This window comes from Erpetoichthys calabaricus, chromosome 1, assembly GCF_900747795.2.
Source record: "Erpetoichthys calabaricus chromosome 1, fErpCal1.3, whole genome shotgun sequence".
NCBI classification, from domain to species: Eukaryota; Metazoa; Chordata; class Cladistia; order Polypteriformes; family Polypteridae; genus Erpetoichthys; species Erpetoichthys calabaricus.
In genome coordinates this window covers 254,305,846-254,327,747 of record NC_041394.2, presented here as the reverse complement: position 1 = coordinate 254,327,747, position 21,902 = coordinate 254,305,846, and the positions used below count along the sequence as shown (strand labels likewise).

General features: G+C 36.3%; 1 protein-coding gene across 1 annotated transcript in view; it reads right to left on the bottom strand.

Moving 5' to 3' along the window:
* Positions 1-21,902, bottom strand: part of LOC114661125 (ankyrin repeat and SOCS box protein 13-like) — a 41,548-nt gene that overhangs the window by 4,245 nt on the left and 15,401 nt on the right. Inside the window, exons 2-4 of the mRNA XM_028814282.2 lie at positions 19,320-19,507; positions 12,408-12,558; positions 9,437-9,571 (exon numbers count right to left, since the gene is read on the bottom strand). Coding sequence (XP_028670115.1) covers positions 9,437-9,571; positions 12,408-12,558; positions 19,320-19,507 — 474 coding nt within the window. The remainder of the gene's footprint in view (positions 1-9,436; positions 9,572-12,407; positions 12,559-19,319; positions 19,508-21,902) is intronic.

The window sequence follows — 21,902 nt, the reverse complement described above, 5'->3', positions numbered from 1 at the left end:
CTTCTTTGTGTCTTGTTCTTCTGCTTACAAAAGCATCAGCAAAGTCTTTGTGTCTGTAATGTAACCTACTACTGTAATAAAATTCACCTTGGATTAGTCTGAGACACATTTCTATTGATATTACATATTTAGTATAAGACCTGTGAATCCTTCACATTAACAAGTAATTTTACCATCATATCAATATGCCAAACTGCACAGAGAGGAATCACCCATCTACTGATATTTTATAAGTGTTATGAATATTAAAAGAAGCCTTTGTTAAGATCTTCTTACATAAGAGTAAATGATTAACAGATTAATTTTGCAGTACCTAAAGTGTTCTTTATTAATAATTGAAACTAAAGGAGGATTTCAATAAAAATATCTTTAACAGACAGACAAAACTGGACCGAGAAATACTGTTTTTTCACTAATTGTGTTTATGTTCAAATTTATTAAAAGGATAGGTAAAAGATATCAAGGAACATGTAGATGTGTACTTAAACTTATGACAAGATGCAAATCAGTATCTTAACTCACAGAAATCATTTTCTTGTTAAGAGTGTTGGAGGACATGACCAAGCAAAAAAGATTATTTGAGGCACTAAAATATCTTAGGAGAAATAATTAATTTAAGTGACAGAATTTATCATTTACAGTCATCATACTGTCATTTACAATAACCAATCAAAAAGTGCTGTTGTCTGCCATATTGCTGTCCACACTAGCAATAATTTCACCATTTACAAACTCCATTTTTTAAAGTGTTCAAGTGGTTAAGTCAGTTTTAATTTTAATTATTAACATTTATTTTTATATAAATTCTTTCTGTAAACTAAGAGTCTCTAATGGGTGGTTCATATGTCTGCAGTGGCACAGTTCTGATTAAAGTCATTTCATGATCACTATTATTGTTTTTTCTTCCTTATTAAAATAATGAAAAGGTATTTGGGTGTCATCTTTGCACTTCACACTTGATACATATTTACATAAATTTTGAAAGTAATGTAAAAATAAAATAATTAGTAACCTGTTTACTTTTTCAAGGAAGTAATACTTAAATTAATCCTGTTACAATTTCAGAGAAGTAATTAGTAATTTGTAGTGGATTACTTTCTTTGAGTAACTCTGAAAGTTAGTTATGAAAGTGGGTAGGAACATGTCACAGCTGACACACATACACACACACATATACATCTATATATATATAATTCACTAAGGCAAGACAACCATGGAAAGCACGCCGGAAGGGGCGTGGATTCACTAAGCTGCCAACAAGTAAGACACCCATGGCGCACGCAGGAAGGAGCCACGCCCACCAACTCTAAGACCATTGGATGCGACGACAACTCGCAGAGCCACGCCCACCAACTCGGATGCGACGACACAGAAAAAACGGCGTCATTTATATTCGTCTGTCGTAGAGGCCACATGCACCTCTGAGCCACGTTGACTGTTCATAGAGGCATGTTTCTCGTGGAGGTGAATCGCCATATGCAGCGTGTAAAATGGTTTGCGAGGGGTATCCCATGGGATCCTTAAAACAATCCTTTACAACTGAGGTTAAAACACAATGAAGTAAGCAGTTTTTAAAAACCAATATGCCCTGTGCCTCTGTTTCATTAGCGTCGGCGGTCCTCCAATTGTAAGTCACGGACAATTGTATGTTTCCCTCTCAAAACACAATGAAGGAAGCAGTCTTTAAAAATCAATAAGCCCTGTGCCTCTGTTTCATTAGCGTCTCACCTGCTTCATCCAATGCAGGCCCTGCAACAGTTGAGACGCTCTCTCAGCAGATGACCTTCTACACAAGCTGTGTGTGTGTGTGTGGGTGGGTGTTAGTTAGTTAATTAGTTACTCGAAGGATTTCAAGATTTAATGTGCACAAGTGGTAAAGTTGGTGGTCGGGGCTCCATGAGTTGCTCTTGCGAGCGGGCACATGACCAGGGGGTGTCTAAGCTTAGAGAACGAGGGGGGAGTGGGGAGGAACAGGTAAGAAGAGGCATGTTTGTCACGGAACTGAATCGCTGAGTGACCGTGCGATGACGGTCGGCTGGCAAAAACTGGCCGACAAATTAAACGCGTGTGCATTGTACTTACTGAAAGCAGCGTTACGGATTTTGCAAATGTTCATTTTTTTCCCTCCTTTTAGACAACTGTGTCTTTCCGGAAGTGTTCAGCCATCAATATATTATTTTTGCGGCGTTTGCCTGCAGGACCACATGCAGCAAGCGAGTGAGAGAGAGAGCGAGAGCGTGTGACACACACACACACACATACACAGGCGCGCGTGAGAGAGAGACAGCGCGCTGGACACATAGGAATAATAATACTTCGTTACATTGATATAACGGTGTTCTCAGTATTCAAAGCGCTATCCACACAGGAGGGAACCGGGAAGCGAACACACAATCTTCCAGAGTCTCCTTACCGCAAAGCAGCAACACTACTACAGCCCCACAAGGCAGTTAAAAAATACACCGGGCTCGAATCTGTTTTCACTTCTGTGCATAGCATTGTTGCAATGTTACTTTTCTTGGTGGCTTATTACATTATGGATGTTTCACATGTACATTGTTTCCCCTGGGCTTAAAAGACATTAAAAAACTTTTTCTCAACTACGCCATTGTCTTAATGTTGGTGGGCGGGTCTCCGTGAGTTGCTCTTGCAAGCGGGCACATGACCAGGGGGTGTGTAAGCTTACAGAACGAGGGTGGACGGGGGAGGACCAGGTAAGAAGACGCATGTTTGTCTCGGAACTGAATCGCTGAATGACCGTGCGATGGCAGTCAGCTGGCAAAAAGTGGCCGACAAATTAAACGCGTGTGCATTGTACTTACTGAAAGCAGTGTTACGGATTTTGCAAATGTTCATTTTTTTCCCTCCTTTTAGACAACTGTGTCTTTCCGGAAGTGTTCAGCTATCAATATATTATTTTTGTGGCGTTTACCTACAGGACCACGTGCAGCGAGAGAGCGAGAGCGTGTGACACACACACACATACAGACACGAGCGCGCTGGACACATAGGAATAATAATACTTCGTTACACTGATATAGCGGTGTTCTCAGTATTCAAAGCACCATCCACACAGGAAGGAACCGGGAAGCGAACACACAATCTTCCAGAGTCTCCTTACCACAGAGCAGCAACACTACTACAGCCCCATAAGGCAGTTAAAAAATACACCGGGCTCAAATTTGTTTTCACTTCTGTGCATAGCATTGCTGCAATGTTACTTTTCTTGGTGGCTTATTACATTACGGATGTTTCACATGTACATTGTTTCCCCTGGGCTTAAAAGACATTAAAAAAGTTTTTCTCAACTACACCATTGTCTTAATGTTGGTGGGCGGGTCTCCGTGAGTTGCTCTTGCAAGCGGGCATATGACCAGGGGGTGTGTAAGCTTACAGAATGAGGGTGGACGGGGGAGGACCAGTTAAGAAGACGCATGTTTGTCTCGGAACTGAATCGCTGAATGACCGTGCGATGGCGGTCGGCTGGCAAAAAGTGGCCGACAAATTAAACGCGTGTGCATTGTACTTACTGAAAGCAGCGTTATGGATTTTGCAAATGTTCATTTTTTTCCCTCCTTTTAGACAACTGTGTCTTTCCGGAAGTGTTCAGCTATCAATATATTATTTTTGCGGCGTTTGCCTACAGGACCACGTGCAGCGAGAGAGCGAGAGCGAGAGCATGTGACACACACACACATACAGACGCGAGCGCACTGGACACATAGGAATAATAATACTTCATTACACTGATATAGCGGTGTTCTCAGTATTCAAAGCACTATCCACACAGGAAGGAACCGGGAAGCGAACACACAATCTTCCAGAGTCTCCTTACCACAAAGCAGCAACACTACTACAGCGCCACAAGGCAGTTAAAAAATACACCGGGCTCGAATTTGTTTTCACTTTTGTAGATAGCATTGTTGCAATTTTACTTTTCTTGGTGGCTTATTACATTACGGATGTTTCACATGTTCATTGTTTCCCCTGTGCTTAAAAGATATTAAAAAAGTGTTTCTCAACTGTGACTACAAGTACTGACAACTGTGTCGTTCAGGAAGTGGTCACCCATCAATACATAATTATGCGGCGTATGCTACGCTGCGGGTTGGCTAGTACTCTATATAATCCTAAGCCTAAAAATGGAATGATTTTATGTGACTTTTTATGTCATGTTTTTTGTCACGCTTTAAATCGGGCTTATTTTAAAACCTATATACTGTATATATGTTTTATATCGTTCTTTTCAGAATTTATCATACTTTAATGTAATGTTGTTAGATTTTCAGATTCTTTATAATTTAAAAACAGAATAACTAAAAAATATCAAGAACTCATGTCTCGCGAGACAAGACTTTGTGCCAAGAGATTTAACCACGCCCGGGGCCGGAAATAAAAGACAAAGAGTAGGACAGCTGCTGTACAGGCTTTTAAATTGTTTGAAGCGCTGTGCGAGATGCAGATCACGTGGCACGGCAGCAGCTGATCAAGCAAAGAGGAAGTAAAAAAAAAAAAAAAAAAACACTATTTGTTTCCCATTGTACCACTCTTTAAGAGGGGGTTTTGGAGGAGCGACCACATCTCCTTGGGGTGCGTTCAGCCCCCCTCTTCACAACGCGAGCTGCAGAGATGCAAAGTGGCTGGTGTATAGCACAGGCTGGGGGGGCTGGTGAGTGAAGCGAGCAGGGGGCAAACCCCCTAGTATATATACTGTATAATGTACAACAATACAGTCTGAGGATGTCTGGAAAGTTATTACATAATAAAGGGGTTTCTGTTGGAAAGCTTATTATAATAAGTGTCAGTTATGAAAATGGGAAAAAAGTCTAAGGTCAGGACAGTAAAACCATATGATAGTGATCATCTAATTAAATTAGTAATTGTATCTACAGTATGCCTAGAAGACTCAGATGAAACTCATAGTGTTAATGCTCCTGATCAAATTAAACTAAGATTACACACATACATCTTTTTTTTCCATGTTCACACTATTTACCAATGTAACACACATCAATACATAGCTACAGATCAGATGAGATACAAAGAGGCCATATATAATTTGCTCTCAAGCTTCACTGTCCTGTTAGAAGTGCATTGTGTCCAGATAGATCTTTTAAAACCTGTATAGAACTACCATACACCATAACATATACACACAGGAACATAAGATCAAGATTGATGAGAACAGGCCATTCATTCCAACATAGCTTATCAATCTAATTTTTACAAAATAACATTGAGTCAAGTTTAGAAAAGTCCCACTGTCCATTACAATACTTGACAATTTGCTCCATGCTCCTATGGTTCTTTGTGTACAAAAAACATTCTAACATTTGTGCACAATTTAACTATGACAAGTTTTATCTGCATCCTTTTGTTTTTACTGAAAGATTAATTTTAAAATAACATCTTGGATCCACTATACTATTTCACTTCATAATTTTAAACACTTCAATCATGTCACTTCTTAAGCTATTTTTGCTTAAACAGAAAAGGTTAAACATCTTCATTCTCTCATCATACTGTAGCTTACATTTCTCAGTCACAGAATCAGACTAAGCTTTTTTGTAATATGGAGAGCATAACATATCACAGTGTTAAAGATGAGGCTTCACAAGTATGTTTTTTGCTTAATTATGGCCCCATTGAGTTTTATTCCACACATCATGCTTTATAACCTAAAAATATCCCTATGGCAGAATATTACATTGTAACAGGCTTTTCCTCTCTTTGTTGAGTCAAAAGACTGTAGGCTGATGACTTTTATGAAATGTGCTCCGCTATTTTTATTGTATTCTCATTTAATACTGGTGTAAATAAAGTTCTTCATTACTAAAAAATCCCACTTTCAACTAGCTCTTTTAATATTATTAAAAAGTTACATATTGACTACTGGAATAAATAAAGTTATTTATTACTAAAACATCCCACTTTCAATTAGCTCCTTTAATATTATTGAAAAGTTACATATTGACACAGTTATCAGAATAGATGTTACTAACATCCTCAGTAACAAAGTCAGTATCGCCTCACCATCAAGATACCATTCCCACTTCAGATGAGAAAACTGCCAAGGACAAAGAGAGCAATGTTCCAGTGTGATTACAAATCAGTAGACCAGTGAAATTAAACAGCTCCATTTTTCTCAATGGGAGTTTTCTTTTACTTCAATGGATTAAGCAAGCCTAACAATGAACTATAGTTTCTTTGTTTGATGCTATACTCTGTTATATTTTGCATCTGATTATTCTGTAAAATCACAACCAAAAGAGGGCCAATTGTTAACTGTGCAATACCAAATAAAATTTGATTGGACTGGATGAATACTGCAACATTTCATGAAATATTTTGGCATAAATGTCTAAGAAGATTGAATAGGGTTTTGTCTGTGACATTCTGCACTGCCTTCTAAAAATTAGTTTACATAATTATTTTTTCCAACTTCATATATTTGTAAAATTCTTGTTAACACTATGTATGTTTTGCAAATTCCCTCCTAATCAAAAACATTACAATATTGGTATGTATACATGAATCATCTGAGTGATTGGTCACTACTGAACACCAAGATTTCATCTGTTTACTCTATGTCCTATATTTCATATTTATGGACCAGAGAACAAGTGTTTGGACTACTGAACCAAAAGAAAGCAGTTTGTGAGGACCACAGATTGTGTGTTAGAAATGGTGGTGTTTAATACTCGAGCAACTCAGGGAACTGTCCGATCTCCCTTCCTGTTCCCCCTCAACCTTCCAGTACAATACCATATACATAAATTCTCAGATGACTCCTCCATCATAAGCTGAATTAATAATTAAGATGAGTTGAGTTATAGGAGGCTTGTGGAGAACCACCCACAACTCACCATCAGCAAGACAAAAGTTTGTTGTAGACTTCCTACATGCCAAAGATCCTTCAGAGGGAGGATGTGGAAGTTGTTCAGAGCTACAAATACTTGAAGGCTCACCTAAACAGCAAATAAGACTGGTTTGACAACACAGTGACACTATACAAGAAGGTCCAAGAGAGACTGTACTTCCTGTGGATAGTCAGGTCCTTTGATGTATGCAGCAAGCTGCTGTAGGTGTTTTACCAGTCTGTAGTGGGCAGTGTATTGTTTTACAAATTTGGTCTCCTGGAGAAGCAACTTGAGTTCAAAAAACACCAAATGCCAGAACCAACTTGAAGACTACTCCATTACAGGACTGACCCTAGACACACTGGAAGCTGTTTTGGAAGACAGGTTGGTAGAAAAACTAAATGCTATCCTGGAAAATCCCTTCCATTCCCTCCAGGAGGCACTCTCTTGAAGCAATTTTAGCCACAGGCTCATTACTCCACTCTGTGCTAAGAAGCACCTCTGGGGGTCTTTTCTGCCAGCTGCTATTAGGCAATTCAGTGCTTCCTCCCAATGTCCCAGAATAAATACTTACATTCTTTCATTTGCTATTTCTGCACAGCATATATTTATTACTTAATTATCTCTCTATTGATTGATTGTATTATTTGTCCTCCAAGTCTATATATTTGTTTTTTTGCGTTTCTGCTGCTGTATGCATCTAAATATCACCTTGGGATTAATAAAGTACTAAGTCTGCATCACACCGTGGAATTTATAAAGTAGAAAAAAAACATGATACTTAACAATACCAAAAATGGCCCAAAATTTAACATGATGCTTCTGCTGGACACAAATAATTATGTACTATATAATAAAATGATAAGAGGTGTGTGTGTGTTTGTGTGTGTCTGGTCCCTCAGAGCAATTTGATTGATCCATTTGACTTTGGTATGACAGGTCATATTTGACTTTGGTAACATGATCAAAAGAAGAAAGGTGACTGGAAGATACAGGTGGAAGAGTAAAGATGTATGAGCCTTGCAGAGAGTTGCCTTCAAAGATAGGAAGTGCAAAAACAGGCAGGAGGTGAGCAAAGTGCCTCGAAATGATGGAGTCTAGGAAGCAGGCTTTATGGGAAAGTGCTCAAGAGATGGAAAGCTGGTCAAAAGAGGTTCAGACACACAAGGACACAGAATAAAGGTACTGAAGGTAGATGTAGGAGAAGAGATATCAAATATTTTTAAATGTATTTTATTACCTGTCTTCGACAGGTCATGTGGCTAATCTACTCTATATATATATATAAAATCCTAAGCCTAAAAGTGCAACGGAAGTGCTTCATGTTTTTTGCCATGCTTTAAATCACACTTATTTTAAACCTATATATATATATATATATGTGTTTGGTATCATTATTTTCAGAATTTATTGAACTTTAATGTGATGTTGTTAAATTTTCAGATTCTTATTCCATTTTTAAATTATAAACTAAAAAATATTGCGAGACGGGACTTTGTGCCAAAAGAGTTAACCACACCCGGGGCCAGAAATAAAACACAAGCAGTAGGACAGCTGCTGTACACAATAATATCCAGTTTCTCAGCCACAGCACCATACCTCACCGCAGTTGTAAACCTGCAGTTACAGACCCGGAAGTAACGTCACCACAGTTTCAGGATGACTTCGTAAAATTACTTTTGGAAGATTTCGGCAGGTCTTGGCAAAGCCCAGAAAGTAACTTCGGGTCAAGGACCCGTTCAAAAATTACGGGATAAAAATGAGAAGGAAAAACAGTACATCAAACCAAATCATACACATCATTGTGAAGTTCAGAGAGTTTCTGCCATCACGTCGTGTCATATATCAAACTAAACAATACAGATCATTTCTGTGAAATACACTATTCACATTTATGTTGTGTTTGGGTTTTGGGAACCATTTAACATGTCGACAAAATTAATATCATTAAGATTTGTTTTAATTGAAAATAGTTTTTCGTTTACATTCATGAAACGAAATATACAATATAATTACAATGTTTACACCACATTAGAGTTTAGTAAAATGTTAATAATAAAAGTGATTAATTTTTTAAAATGTATAATGCATGTGTGCAATATTGTTCTAAACCAATTTAGAATGAACATTTAAGCCAGTCTAATATTGGTTTCCTCAGCGCCCAATATGGAAGATAACATATTTATTTATTAAGCCTCTTCTACAGTACTGTCCATGGTACGTAGGGTATGCTGTTCTTTTGGAAAATCCTGAAGGCCATTAGACAAAAAATAAAAGAAAATATAGTCCTCTATGACCAGATCATTCAACATGTGTCTTCACAATAAATTCTTATTTTTAACTTAATTTTACATTTCCAATGATTTAAAGCCACATGAAATAATTAATGAACCCATTCAGAATTGGTATATAGAAGATATTGAAAATGGCCTCATCCCAGAAGGGATGTTCACGATGTGCAGTCATTCAGAAACAGAAAACATTAAAAATAGAATATGCCTACTCCAGTCAGATTGTTTGTAAATAAGGAACATCAGATGAAAAGCAACAGACATAGTTATCATTTTGTAAGATACCTGCATTTAACAAAACCTTGACACAGTCAATGTGTTCCCTGGCACAGGCAACATGCAAGGGGGTCCCAAAATGACAGTCATGTGCTTCAAGTCTTGCACCTTGTAATATCATAAGCCTTACACATTCGGCATTACCTAAAAAAGAAATTAAAATGAAATGTAAATATACACCAATTGAAATTAACACTTTGTTCTTAAAACATGTTTGGAATTACTCACTATGGATATGGCCTTCAGATGTGAACCCATTTTGGCCTTGACCCCAAAATGAGACAATGAAGCCAAAGTTATAATTTAAAAAATGTCTTAAAAAAATAAGCAAAAGAACTAAAAATGTGAAAAATAAATAAACAAAATAAATATCATGGCCACCCCACTGGGTCCAATTAAAGAGGACTTTTCACCATGAGGTGTCAAACACAGAAATATTCATGTTCATCACTTACTATTTCTGTCTACTAGAATGGCCTCATTTCCTCCGACCAAATGGACCTTTGTATTGCCCTCCAAAAGAGCCCAGGTAAAAATGGCTAATGCCCATAACCATTACCCATGTTGTACTTCTAGCATAGAAGGCTCCTGGGTTCTTCCTCTGGGACTCTCTCTAGTAGGCTCAGGTGCCCCTGCAGTCCTAAACCCCTAAACTTTCATTAAAAGGACCAGAAACCTTCACTTTACCTGCCCAAGTCCTGTCTGGAACTACCTGGAAATAGTTGCAGTCCTGGTCCTGACCAAGTCTTCTTCCAGAATAACCACACAGAAATTTTATTTAAACACTCATTCAGCATGATGTCCGTGATGCCAGAATCGGAATGGATTCTTGCCATGTTAAATTGTGATTTTTTTTTTTTTTAATATTCGTACAAACATTTCTTAATGGTTCATATACATTTATATACTGGAAAGGGTCGTCATTACACACTTTTTTAAAATAAAAAGAGGACTTCATCAGGAACAGTATAATTTTTATTACCTAGCCTTACATAAGAGATGTCAACCCAGGTAAACACACTGTATCTCAAAGGGAGAAGAACAATATAACAAAAAGGTCAGAGGTAGCTTGAGAGGAAACAAATAATCCAGGAAAACAAAACAAAACTATAATTGACAAAAAAACACACACACACACACAAGCTCTTGTGTTTCAATATATCGTTAATGATACATTTCCAACAATTTCTACTTAATGGCATGAAATCAACATGCAAAATATAATTAACCACTAGTTAATTAAACTTAAAGAATATGTTAATACATACTGTATATCACTCAAGCATCATTAGTCAATGGTGATGAAGACTGGCCCCTGGAATGACACCCTACTGCCAAATTAAAATATAATCAATGACTAATTCCTCCATTTATAATTTATGTTTAATGTTAATACATCAGAGCTTCAAAAAATACCTGCAGTATGAGATTAATGAACACTAAACATTATACTGTATATGCATGCAAAGGCCAAATTCCCAAACATTATGGCATAAAGTATGTTCTCACCAATTTATGGAAAAAAAAATACTCAAGTAATAGTACCCTTTCATGAATACGGCTAAATGTTCATGACAATGAACAAACTGTTGGTACACAGCATTCACGGTATTTGAATGGTTTTATACAGTATGACTTACTAACCATTTCAGTATATTGAAGCAGTATAGAGGAATGCAGGCCATTCAGCAAAATAGGACACACCAATCCTATTTACCTAGATTCTCCAAAATGTATCGAGTGAAATTTCAAATGTCACCCAAATTTACCTTCTATCTGTGCCCTTTGTTTTTGTTGAAGGATTAATTTTAAAGTAACACCTGGGATCGACTGTTGCAACTCTCTTTATACTTTTAAATCCTTCAATCATAATCTCAAAAATTTCAAAAATGACTGCAAACCAGAAATGTATTTTTTTTAACGAATACTGTTTGCTATCCATTCATCTATGTATTCATTAGCTAATCCACCACAAACTAATCTAAAAATAAATAAATAAATAAAACTAGACAGAAAAAGGTAGTTCTTGAGAAAAATAAAAGAAAATCAGAAAAGAAAAAACAAAGAATAGGCTGCACTACCAATGAAAAAGAGACAGCAGGGATTAACTGTCATCAGTAAAATAGACTGGCTTCTACTTTTTAAACCTGAAATTTCTAGCCAACTGTTGCTTTGTGTTAGGACTGTAAACATTCACCACAGCAAGCAAAATCTGGATGTTTAAGTTACTAAAGACAATGGAATATAACTGCCATGTTTCTGATTTTGTTTTTATTTTATTTTGCCTTTAAAGTCACCATTTTAAAGACTTCTTTCAATGTTATCAATGTTCATTTGAGTTACCTGTGGTTCAGCCAACAACACCCTTTGTGTCTTATGTGGCTGCAGATTTGACTCATTATGCCTAAACAATAAGGTGTAATGAAAAGTAGATATTAACGTCACCTGCATTACATATTTGCTGTAATTTTAAAGGAGGGGGTGGAATAGGTTTAGTTTATCCCCATATGTTGTTTATTGATGTTCTGCTCCTGCCCACAGTACCCGACTAGCATCCTGCACAAGGAAGTATTTTAATGAAGTCAAACTTTAAAAGCATAGCCTATGGGCTTTCCAGACATCACAAATAATAACTGATTTCTGGAAGGAAGGCCAGTGTGCAATCCATCCTTTTTAAACTTTGGGCAGTTGGAGGATGGAGTGCATTTCTTGACCCTCTTCTTTGTATGATCCTGGAAACTTTTATGCACTGAAGCAAAGTAAGTAGTGCGTATACCTTAGAGGGAACACGAGTTGATGTAAACATACAACATTTCCAAATAAAGGTTTGCCCTCTGGTATTTAAGAAGAAGTAGTCATGTTCGAAATTAAGCCACTTAAAGTGAAGCAAGTGAATTTCTAATAAAAATAAGCCATATTTGAATATCAGGAGAGTAACAAAAAAAACACTTATATTCTCTCCATTTAGACAATAACTTACCACTCATGCAGGCTTCGTGCAAAGGTGTAGCCGTGAACAAAGGGGGATTTACATTGGCCCCATGTTCTAAGAGCACCTTAGCACATTCTATGCTCCCAGCAGCACAGGCATCGCACAGAGGAGTGCTACCATCAATGTTCCTTGCATCAACCTGAAAAATAGACTATCAGTATTAAAATCTTTTGAGAGTGACACAACTTCATTTTCATAGTAGAGATGTTAAAGTTCAAGAAATCGGGTGAACATTTTGTATAAGGAATCAACAATGTGTAAATGTTTACAGAGATCTGTGCCTGTATTTATCAAAGTCTCAGAATTACTTGTAGGAATTGCATTAAACATTACACTAGGATAAGAATTTGTCCTAGCTCTTAGCAGGAAATGAGAAGTATTTAAGTAGCGTCCTACACCTATTCCCAGCTATGAGTGACAGTTACACATACTGTATGAGAATGAATGATGTCACAACTTCACAACACTCTGAATCACAAATTGTAACTCATGATGACATTTTGTAGTTTTTTGATACTAACACTATCACTGCGCCATAAAGATGATAATAATAATAAGATAAAGCATGTTTAGAAAATGGATAGATGGATGGATGAATGGATGGATGATCCATAGCCATACTTTCAGATGAATCCCTCCCCGCTGTTATGGCAATGGGAAGCATCTTGTAAAGTTACAGTTATACTGAAACTAGTCATGGTGCTGTTCCTGAAGTCATGTTTACTCTTTCACTGTCCCAATCATCTTCCTCCATGCTGTGGTGTACCTCTCTCTGTGATCCCCCCTGTGATCTCCAAGGCTCTATTTATCTTATGCCCAAGGAGCCTCTGCCTATCTTTTTGAACCTTCACTGGCTATTAAAATGTAACAGGAATGTTCCATGGGTTCGTAGAATGCAAAGCTTAGCGTACATGTGTGACATTGCGCTGTTGATCGCAAGTCCAGCCGAACTTATCTTCAGGGTAATATGCTTGCTACTACAATACAGTTTCAGGTTGCATCCATGACACCCTGTGTGTTGATGCTGTGATATCACTTGCAATTAACATCTGTGTGCTCATCCACACTTTGGGAAATTATCTTTATGTGGGTGCCAATATTCTTGAATGCAGGTTACTTTAAGATTACCTCACATTGAGTTGTGCAGAAATGTATAAATTACCTCACACATTGTAAAGGCATTCAATGTTTGGTGCAAAATTCAAGAACCAGTTGGTTGTGACATACCCAAATCATCGCTATTGCAAGACTGCATTTTACAGATAACACAACTTCCATTTCAGCTGACAACACACATCTCTGTGTAAAAACAGCGATCACATAATGTAGAAGAGTTGTTAAAAACATTATTCCAACTCTGTCAAATCAATCTTTATATGAAGTCATTGTTGTCTTAAATACAGCGATCACATAATGTAGAAGATTTGTTATGAACATTATTCAATCCTCTGTCAAATCAATCTTTATATGAAGTCATTGTTGTCTAGCATTTCCAACACATTTTGCCTTACACAGGAAGCTTGAGCCAATCACTTTTTCTTATAGTTGCTCCAAGCGAGTTAGGACAGCTCACAAACTCTCCTGAACCCTGGTGATGTTGGCAGTAGTTTCCTAACTTAAGCAAAATTGTGTCACTCACTGTGAGATTCAGAACAATTTTCCTACACTGAGACATTTAATAAATACGGGTACTGAACATATTAACGTCAAATTACAGTAATTTAAAATTGGTAGATGATCTTATTTTGCCATATTTTGCTGAGCAATGGAAAGTCACATGGACCGCACTGTGCAATCTAGAAAAGTGATCTTCAACTTTGATTCATACTAGTGCTATATACACAGCCTGTGTTTTTTAAAGCATAATATGCAATTAATAGGCCATTTCAAAAAACACCTACTGTATAAGGTTTTATTAAATAAAAGCTGTTTTTTACCATTGGTTGCATTTCTTAATCATATAGGAAAACAAATAATTATTTTTAGGAATAAATAATGAACAGTAATACAGAATTTGTCACTGCAGATATTTTTGATAACAACAAACACTGCTCATCACACACTTGGTTTGTTTAAGTATTACCCTTAAACTTTAATTATAAAATGATGAAGTATTTCTGAAAATAATATATATATATATATATATATATATTTTTTTTTTTTTTTTTTTTTAAAAGCAGAATTAATTGCTGCAGACATTTTTTTCATAACTCAATTATATAAGCTACTTCATATGGGATTCAGTACTAGAGCATTTCTATCAGCAAAAGCCAGATTTAAAAAGCATGGAAATACAAATGTGTTTCCCCACCATACACAACAATCCAGTCAGCAGAAAAGACAACAGGCAATGGCAGCAGTCAGTTAAGCCATGGAAGAGTGGCCAGCTTGAACACCTGGGCAGCTTGAATAAAATCAGTAACAATGTATTAAGCTTTAGGAAAAAGGAAAATGAATCATTTAATTCAAAAGGGTTACACAGAAAATTAAAAGGACAATGTGAATACATTTTTTATTTCATTAGTTGAAATTGCACCGAATCAAAGTTTCTGTCCCTCCGTCTTTCTGTCTAGGAATTTCTTGAAGCTTTGCCCCAGTACTGTTTTGTCTACAAGGAGAGATCAAGTCAAGGACGATCACTATATTGGAGCATAGTACCCTCTGCTGGTGGTCCTATAAGCTCAGCAATGCTGAGACACAGGGCCTGGAGTGAGGGAACGATACATCATGTACTGTTACTGCAAAATTATGAATGATGCAGATTTTTAAATTAACTAACTAAATATTATTTTACTATATTTTGAAAGTCTTAAGTTAATGACTCCTTCATTTGCACGTTCTTGCATTAAAATCAACATGAAATAATCCTATTAACAAAGTAGTGTCTTTAAAACCAGTCTCATTATTTCGGACTAGGGCTAACTGCATTTTTTATTTATATAACTTATTGTACCTTTCCTTTTTCAGTATCTGATATAAAAATAGGTTTACAACATAATGTCTGTATGTCTAGGGGAACCTGCTGGAAGTTTTATTTTTTTTACTATAAGAAAATTTTTCATAATTATATTTTCATAATTATCCAAAAAAACAAGACAATTTCTGGTAACATTACTTTAAAATTACATTGACAACACTGATTTATGATCTCCCACACACACACTTTTACATTTTATATTATAAAACTGTAACATTCCTTCACACTTAGCTCAAAACTGACAGAATTTAACAAGAAACTGAAATCCTTTGCACTGCAGCCAAGGTTTACAGAATTGAAGATTACTGTAAGACCCATCACAAAAAAACATTAAAAATTTGGCTTTAATGTCTATGTCTAGAATTCCCCCATGCACAGTACACCACTTGACTTTAAAAGCTGTATTTTATATAAGATTCTAAATTATGCACACAATACCACACTAAATAATTTAACAAAAAGTCAAAGCAAAGGTGAACTTTTAGCTAGTTACAAGAATTATAAAGCAGGTATAAAGTAGTTAGCACTCGAACCTCACAGTTCCAGAATCATGAGCTCAAATCTCATCCTAGAAAGTTTCTCTTTGTCCGATTTTTTTCAGGGGTTCTTCCTAACATGCATATTATGTTATCTGGTGAGTGAGTGTGGCCCGTAGGTTTACTCCACTATTAGTGGGAGGATTAGTTGTCCTGCCACCCTTGTTTCCTGCCTAAGTCTGATTTTGTTCAGTTAAACTCCAGTAACTCTTAACAGCTATTAAAATGGCTCAGTAACGGATGGCTGGGATTACAATATTTATATAGCAACAGCACTAGAACGTAGCAAGAACAGTGTAAAGACCATACATTCCTTTATACCAGAAAAATCATTGAATATCTACATAATTATAAGTTTAAATTCTATTCAATCCATTTACCTTTATACTATACTTCACAGGTTGAGAACAAGTTACTGCACCATAAAGATATGGTATGGGGCCAGAGGTGAATATGGGCTTTCTGACAAGTGAAACTCCTTGGAGGACTATACTCTTGTTATCCCTAAAATCAGAAAAAGATTTTTGGAATGAAATAAAGAGCACTGTTAAATAGTATAAAAACATACAATACTGCTCAGAAGGAGAAGAAAGGAATAGGAAGGAAAAAAGCCTTTGGGCTTTTATTCAAGAAAAGTACCTCGGTTTATTGAAAAATGTAACTTCTCAATAGCAAGCTAAAGTATAAGGAGGAAAGCTGTCTTCTGGTGTTCACAGAACATCAGAAGTCAGTTTGTGAGTGGCCCAGTTAGAGAGGAGGAAAAACATTAAACCAGTCAGCAGCATAAAAAGGAGTTCAACTGTTTATCCATTTGCATTACAGTATGTCAAAATGAAGTTGTTTCACCAAGAGATGCTACAGAATCCATGATTACCGACTGCAGAAATGACACAAGAATGAACAGGACTGAAAACATATATACTGTAAATGTTAGGGTTTGGAAAGTCTTTGTCAGAAGTAGCAATAGCAGGAGACTAACAGTGGGAGAAGGTGCTAAGTTGTTATCAAGAGGGTTCTCTTGCAAAATGCCTTTAACCAGCAACAGACCCCCAAAACAGAATACCCTAAAATTGAAGAAAAGCAGTGTGAATTCTACTACAAATGGCAATGATAGACATGGGTATTTAAAAACTTTGGCTACCATGAAGCTTCAGCTTGTAGCAACCTCTAAACTTTCAGGATGATCAGAAACTTTGTGAAAATCCATGAAAAGAAAAGGTCCAAAATGCACTGGCAAAGAGGAGAAAATGGTTAAGTATGGTGTGTTATCAGGTAAATTGTTTAATTTCATAGACATGAAAATGTCTGTTGAGTAAAGGAGTTTGGTACTTTATTGTTTCCACTCTATAGGTCAATAGACACATTAACTTACTATAGGATTATAGGCTTAGGACAAATGTGTTCTGAAATTTTTCAAGTAAAGATGACAGAGGTTTTAGGGTATAGTTGTCATATTCTCTAATCCTAGCACCAGGGAATGTGATGTGTTACATGATTAGCACTGTAGGAAAAAGAAGGAAGGGGTTTTAACCTGCCCATCCCCAGGGAAGGCAAAATAATGTAGGAAAGTGAGTGACTTTAACCTTGGTTAATTAGCAGTTTTATTCTTCGATTATAAAGGAATTAAATTAAATAATTTGGGAAGGCTCCAACTTTATTTACCTTACTTTTTCTCTGCAGGAGGTGGTCTCCAGCTGTTAGACTTATATTAAGGAAGCTGAAGCACACTCTATTTAAGAAACAAAATAATGCAATTTATTTATAAACACAAGGATTATAGAAATATGACAACTGCACATATACTGACAAGAAGACAGGATGTAAGACAAACTAGACAGACACAAAGAAGAGGCTGGCTTTTTTTTGCTATTTAGAGGTCTAATTTATCTTGGCACAGATAAACAGTTTTACAATATTAAGGTTGATGTCTGATGCTGTATTGGGTGGTTTGTTATTGTTGCTGCTAGTTCATGAGAAGGATTCTTCTTGCACTGGAGCACACACTTTCTCTTTGCAATGTGGTCCTTTGTTAGTGTTGTGCTGTGTTTTTCTCAGGCTCCTTGTTGTGTCCTCTGCAATTTCATAGGGGAATTACTCTTTCTATCACAAGAGCTTAAATGCTAAAGTTCCTTTCTTGAAATAACAGCTGCTTCTCAGTATTCTCAGACTGGGCTCAATCACCAGCACAGGGCTTGGCTTCGCAGAGTGCATCTCAGCTTTCAGATTCACAAAGAGAAGAGACTGTCAGTTCTCAGCTTCCTCCAAAGAGGGAGTATCTCATCAGCTTTTTGGTTTCAGGGAGAGCTAGCAGGCTTCTGAGCGTGTAAGAGAACATCTTTCAAACAGCAAGTGACAAGTTTTTGAAAGAAGGTGTAAATCTGGTGAATCGATTAAAGTCACTTCCAGTTACAGAATCAGTACCTGCTCATAGGCACATTATTTTGTCTATCAAAGTTGTCACGCATTGAATTATATCTCTTTATTTGAACCTGGGTGTCCACTTAGCATTTTCTGATCTGAAGGAGCCTCTGCAAAGATTTCAGCTCAACTGATTTACACCATTCAAATGAAGAACAGGACTAATCCTGACACAGTAAGATCTGCAGTTGAGCCATTTTCTAAGGAATGCTGATTGGGGGTGAATATGGATTTCTACATCACAGTTAAATCTGCTTTCATAACAGGCATTGGACACCACTAAAAAGCTTAGGACAATGGGCAATGCCCACTTTGCCCTAAAGCACATTCAAGTAAGAATTTAATTGACTCTGTACACATGACAATAATGACACTATAGGCCTCTAGTCACCAATACAAGCAATATAACTTACAGATCTTAATATGCTTCTATATATAATTTACTTATTATTTCTTTCACAGCATCTTTTAAAATTGTCATTTTTTACATTGTCTTAAATCTTGATAGTGATCAACATTCAGAATATAACAGATCCATAAAGAAAACAGAATGTAACAGTGCACCCTGTACATAGTTCAACATGTTTTGAAATGTACAGAGAAGGCTCGTACAATTAAAGCTTCCTTAAATATTCACACACACGCAACATGGTAGATAAGCCTACCTGGAAACTGTGAACATTGACTATTAGTCAGGAGCTATGCAACTTCTGTTAGTTAAGTAATTATGTGCAAATCCAGCAACCATACTTTCATTTTGTGAGCCAAATAGACAACTACAACCTTAGCAAGTTATCCTTCAGGAAATCAAAAATGTATGAATTATTTGTACATTATTTAGAGATAGCAAGATGTGGTTGAATAAAACTCAGTGCACTACATTATTGGATGTGGGACAGACTTCCCAAAATGACAGCACCTCAGAGATCTCTCCTTCTTAATAGAGGCAAAGAAAAATATTGCACCTACCTGCGCTCCTGCTGCTAGTAACAACTTCACACATTGAGTCTGGCCCCGGAGACTGGCTTCATGAAGGGGGGTTATTGAATCAACAGTAACAACATTGACATAGGCTCCGTTTTCAATCAGCTCCTTCAGCTGGAGAACATGGCCTTGGCTTGCCGCTTCATGCAATGCGGTCCTATCAACCCAAAACCCTGTTTTCAAAGTGAAAACAAAATACACTTCAGACAACAGATTTCTGAACTGTATAAATGCATTATCATAAACTAAAAATGATAAACAAATATTTGAAATTAGAAATGAAACAAGTTTAAAAGGAAGTTATATTCTGGGTATTTTAAGTTACAATATTAGAAAATAACACCACAGAGTTACTGGGATGGAAACATTTTTACCTGTTCATGCAAATTATTGGGATTAGTGAGCATTTTTTTATATTTCAAACATGCTTAAAAAATCTCCACAAAAGGTAACTTAATATATATTGAGTAAATAGCTTCATGTGTAAATAATATTATTCAGACATTCTCTTGTTTTTGGACCTCTCAAGTAACATTCAGCTTGAGTGCAGTTCCTAGTAAAATATTATATTATTTTTTCTTTGAAAAGAGACACACCTGCAGGCCTTAACCTTCTCACTAATAAAAATCTACTTTAAATGCAAAAGTATTAAATGCCTTAAGGGACAGACTCGGCTTCATTTCAACACGCAGTTTCTTCTGTTTACTTTAATAAGTCAGCACTTTCTGAAAAAACAGGTGTTATTAAAAGGAATGTCATCTCAAGACCAATTCTATGAAGCACTCATGTGTTTGCATATGAACTTGGATTTTCAACAAATCCTTTTCAGTGGCTAAGCCAGGCCAGTGCTCCTTAATTATCAGTATGCTTTCATTTAATTTTTCATGACTCAAAATTGTAGTCTGCTTTCTATGAGATAATAAAATAATTTGAACACATAATCTGAGTGAATTACATTGTAATACATTTAGAAAATGTACTAAGGTTAAAAAACACACACAACTTAATCATGACAAACACCAACAGCCACACGAAAATACATTCTTTCATAGTCTTCACTACATAACTACTTTCACTATTTATCAAGAAATAAAACTGTACTGATAAACTTATCTTGCACAGTCATATTACAACTAGAAGCAATCCAGGGTAGCACATGCACATTGGCAATGTGGCCTTTTATACCATGGCCTTCATTAATTCCTATTTTCTTTTAATATAGAAAACAATATTACATAGTTTATGGAAGGTAAATATATTATACAGTATTGTATTTATTGCCAATGTAAAAGAACCAAAAATATCTGGCTTTTTATCATATGCATTTACAGTCCCCAAACTTGTTAACTGAATAATGCAAAACATTTAACTTTTTGACTGCCATATATGATCAAGTTTTTTTTTATTTTGATAAAGAGTACTATTATTGTTTTCAATATTTTAATGTTTCAGTTGGACATACTTATGAGGATAGAATTAAACAGGCTTGATTGTCTGTAGGGTCTGTATAGTCATTTTTGTCACATGCTCAGAGTACAGTGAAATTCTTACCTACATATGTTAATCTACATGCAACACATCATCACTCTCAGGCGTCATTATTAGTGAGCATAGCCTTACCTTAAAAAAAACTGCAGAGCATATTTGTCCTAAAACTATAAATTTACAGTGAGTTATTGTTGCTATTGAACCTAAAAGAGTGCTAACAATAAAGTGCCAAAAGGCCCCTGCTCAACAGGCATTTTCATGTCTACCATCCCATCTCTTCTCAATAAAAATGTTTCCAGTTTGACAGACAGACCCATCCACACAAGCCTTTTTTCTTAATCCAGCCTTGATCTTTTTCTCTCAACCACTGACTTATGCAAAACTTTAGCTCCCTTCACAAACCAGAGAAACTTTCCTTACTGGGCACTTTGTTTCAACAGGAGCTGCAGTTTCACTTGAATATAGGTCACAGACAATGCTGCCATATCTGGTTTCTCTGGAAAAAAAATCATATTGCACAACAGCCTCCTGCCTGATCAAAAACCATATTTACTGTATTTCTTGTAAAAAGTGTCCAGCAATCTATACAGGTAAAATGGGGGGTGGCTTTCATATTGATTTTGAACATTAAGATTAGAGACCTTGCTAGCTACTGCAGAACATTTCATACTCCTTGATCACATTCACATCGATCTTTCTGTTCTGAGTTCTTTTACAGGGTTTCAGAGACATTTTTAAAAAGAAAAAGAGAAAACTGTACACTCAAACTTACATCACACATTTCTTCAGCAGTGAATGGCCAATTAACTATTTTACCTCTCCCTTTATCTTCTGTAATGACCTGGCCTGATAGGTCATAAAAAAATATCTGGCACTTGTTTGATTTCCTGTGTTACCACCAATTATTCACAACTAAATTATTAAATCTTCAACCAAGACCTTAAAGGGACCCCACATAATTAACTTGATGTGCCTATTTTAAACATGACAATAGAAAGTCCTCACATTTTTAAATAGCCTCTCACAGTGTTGTGGAGGACTTTAGGTGCATTCTTCCTTGGAGAACTGTTTCAAAAATTG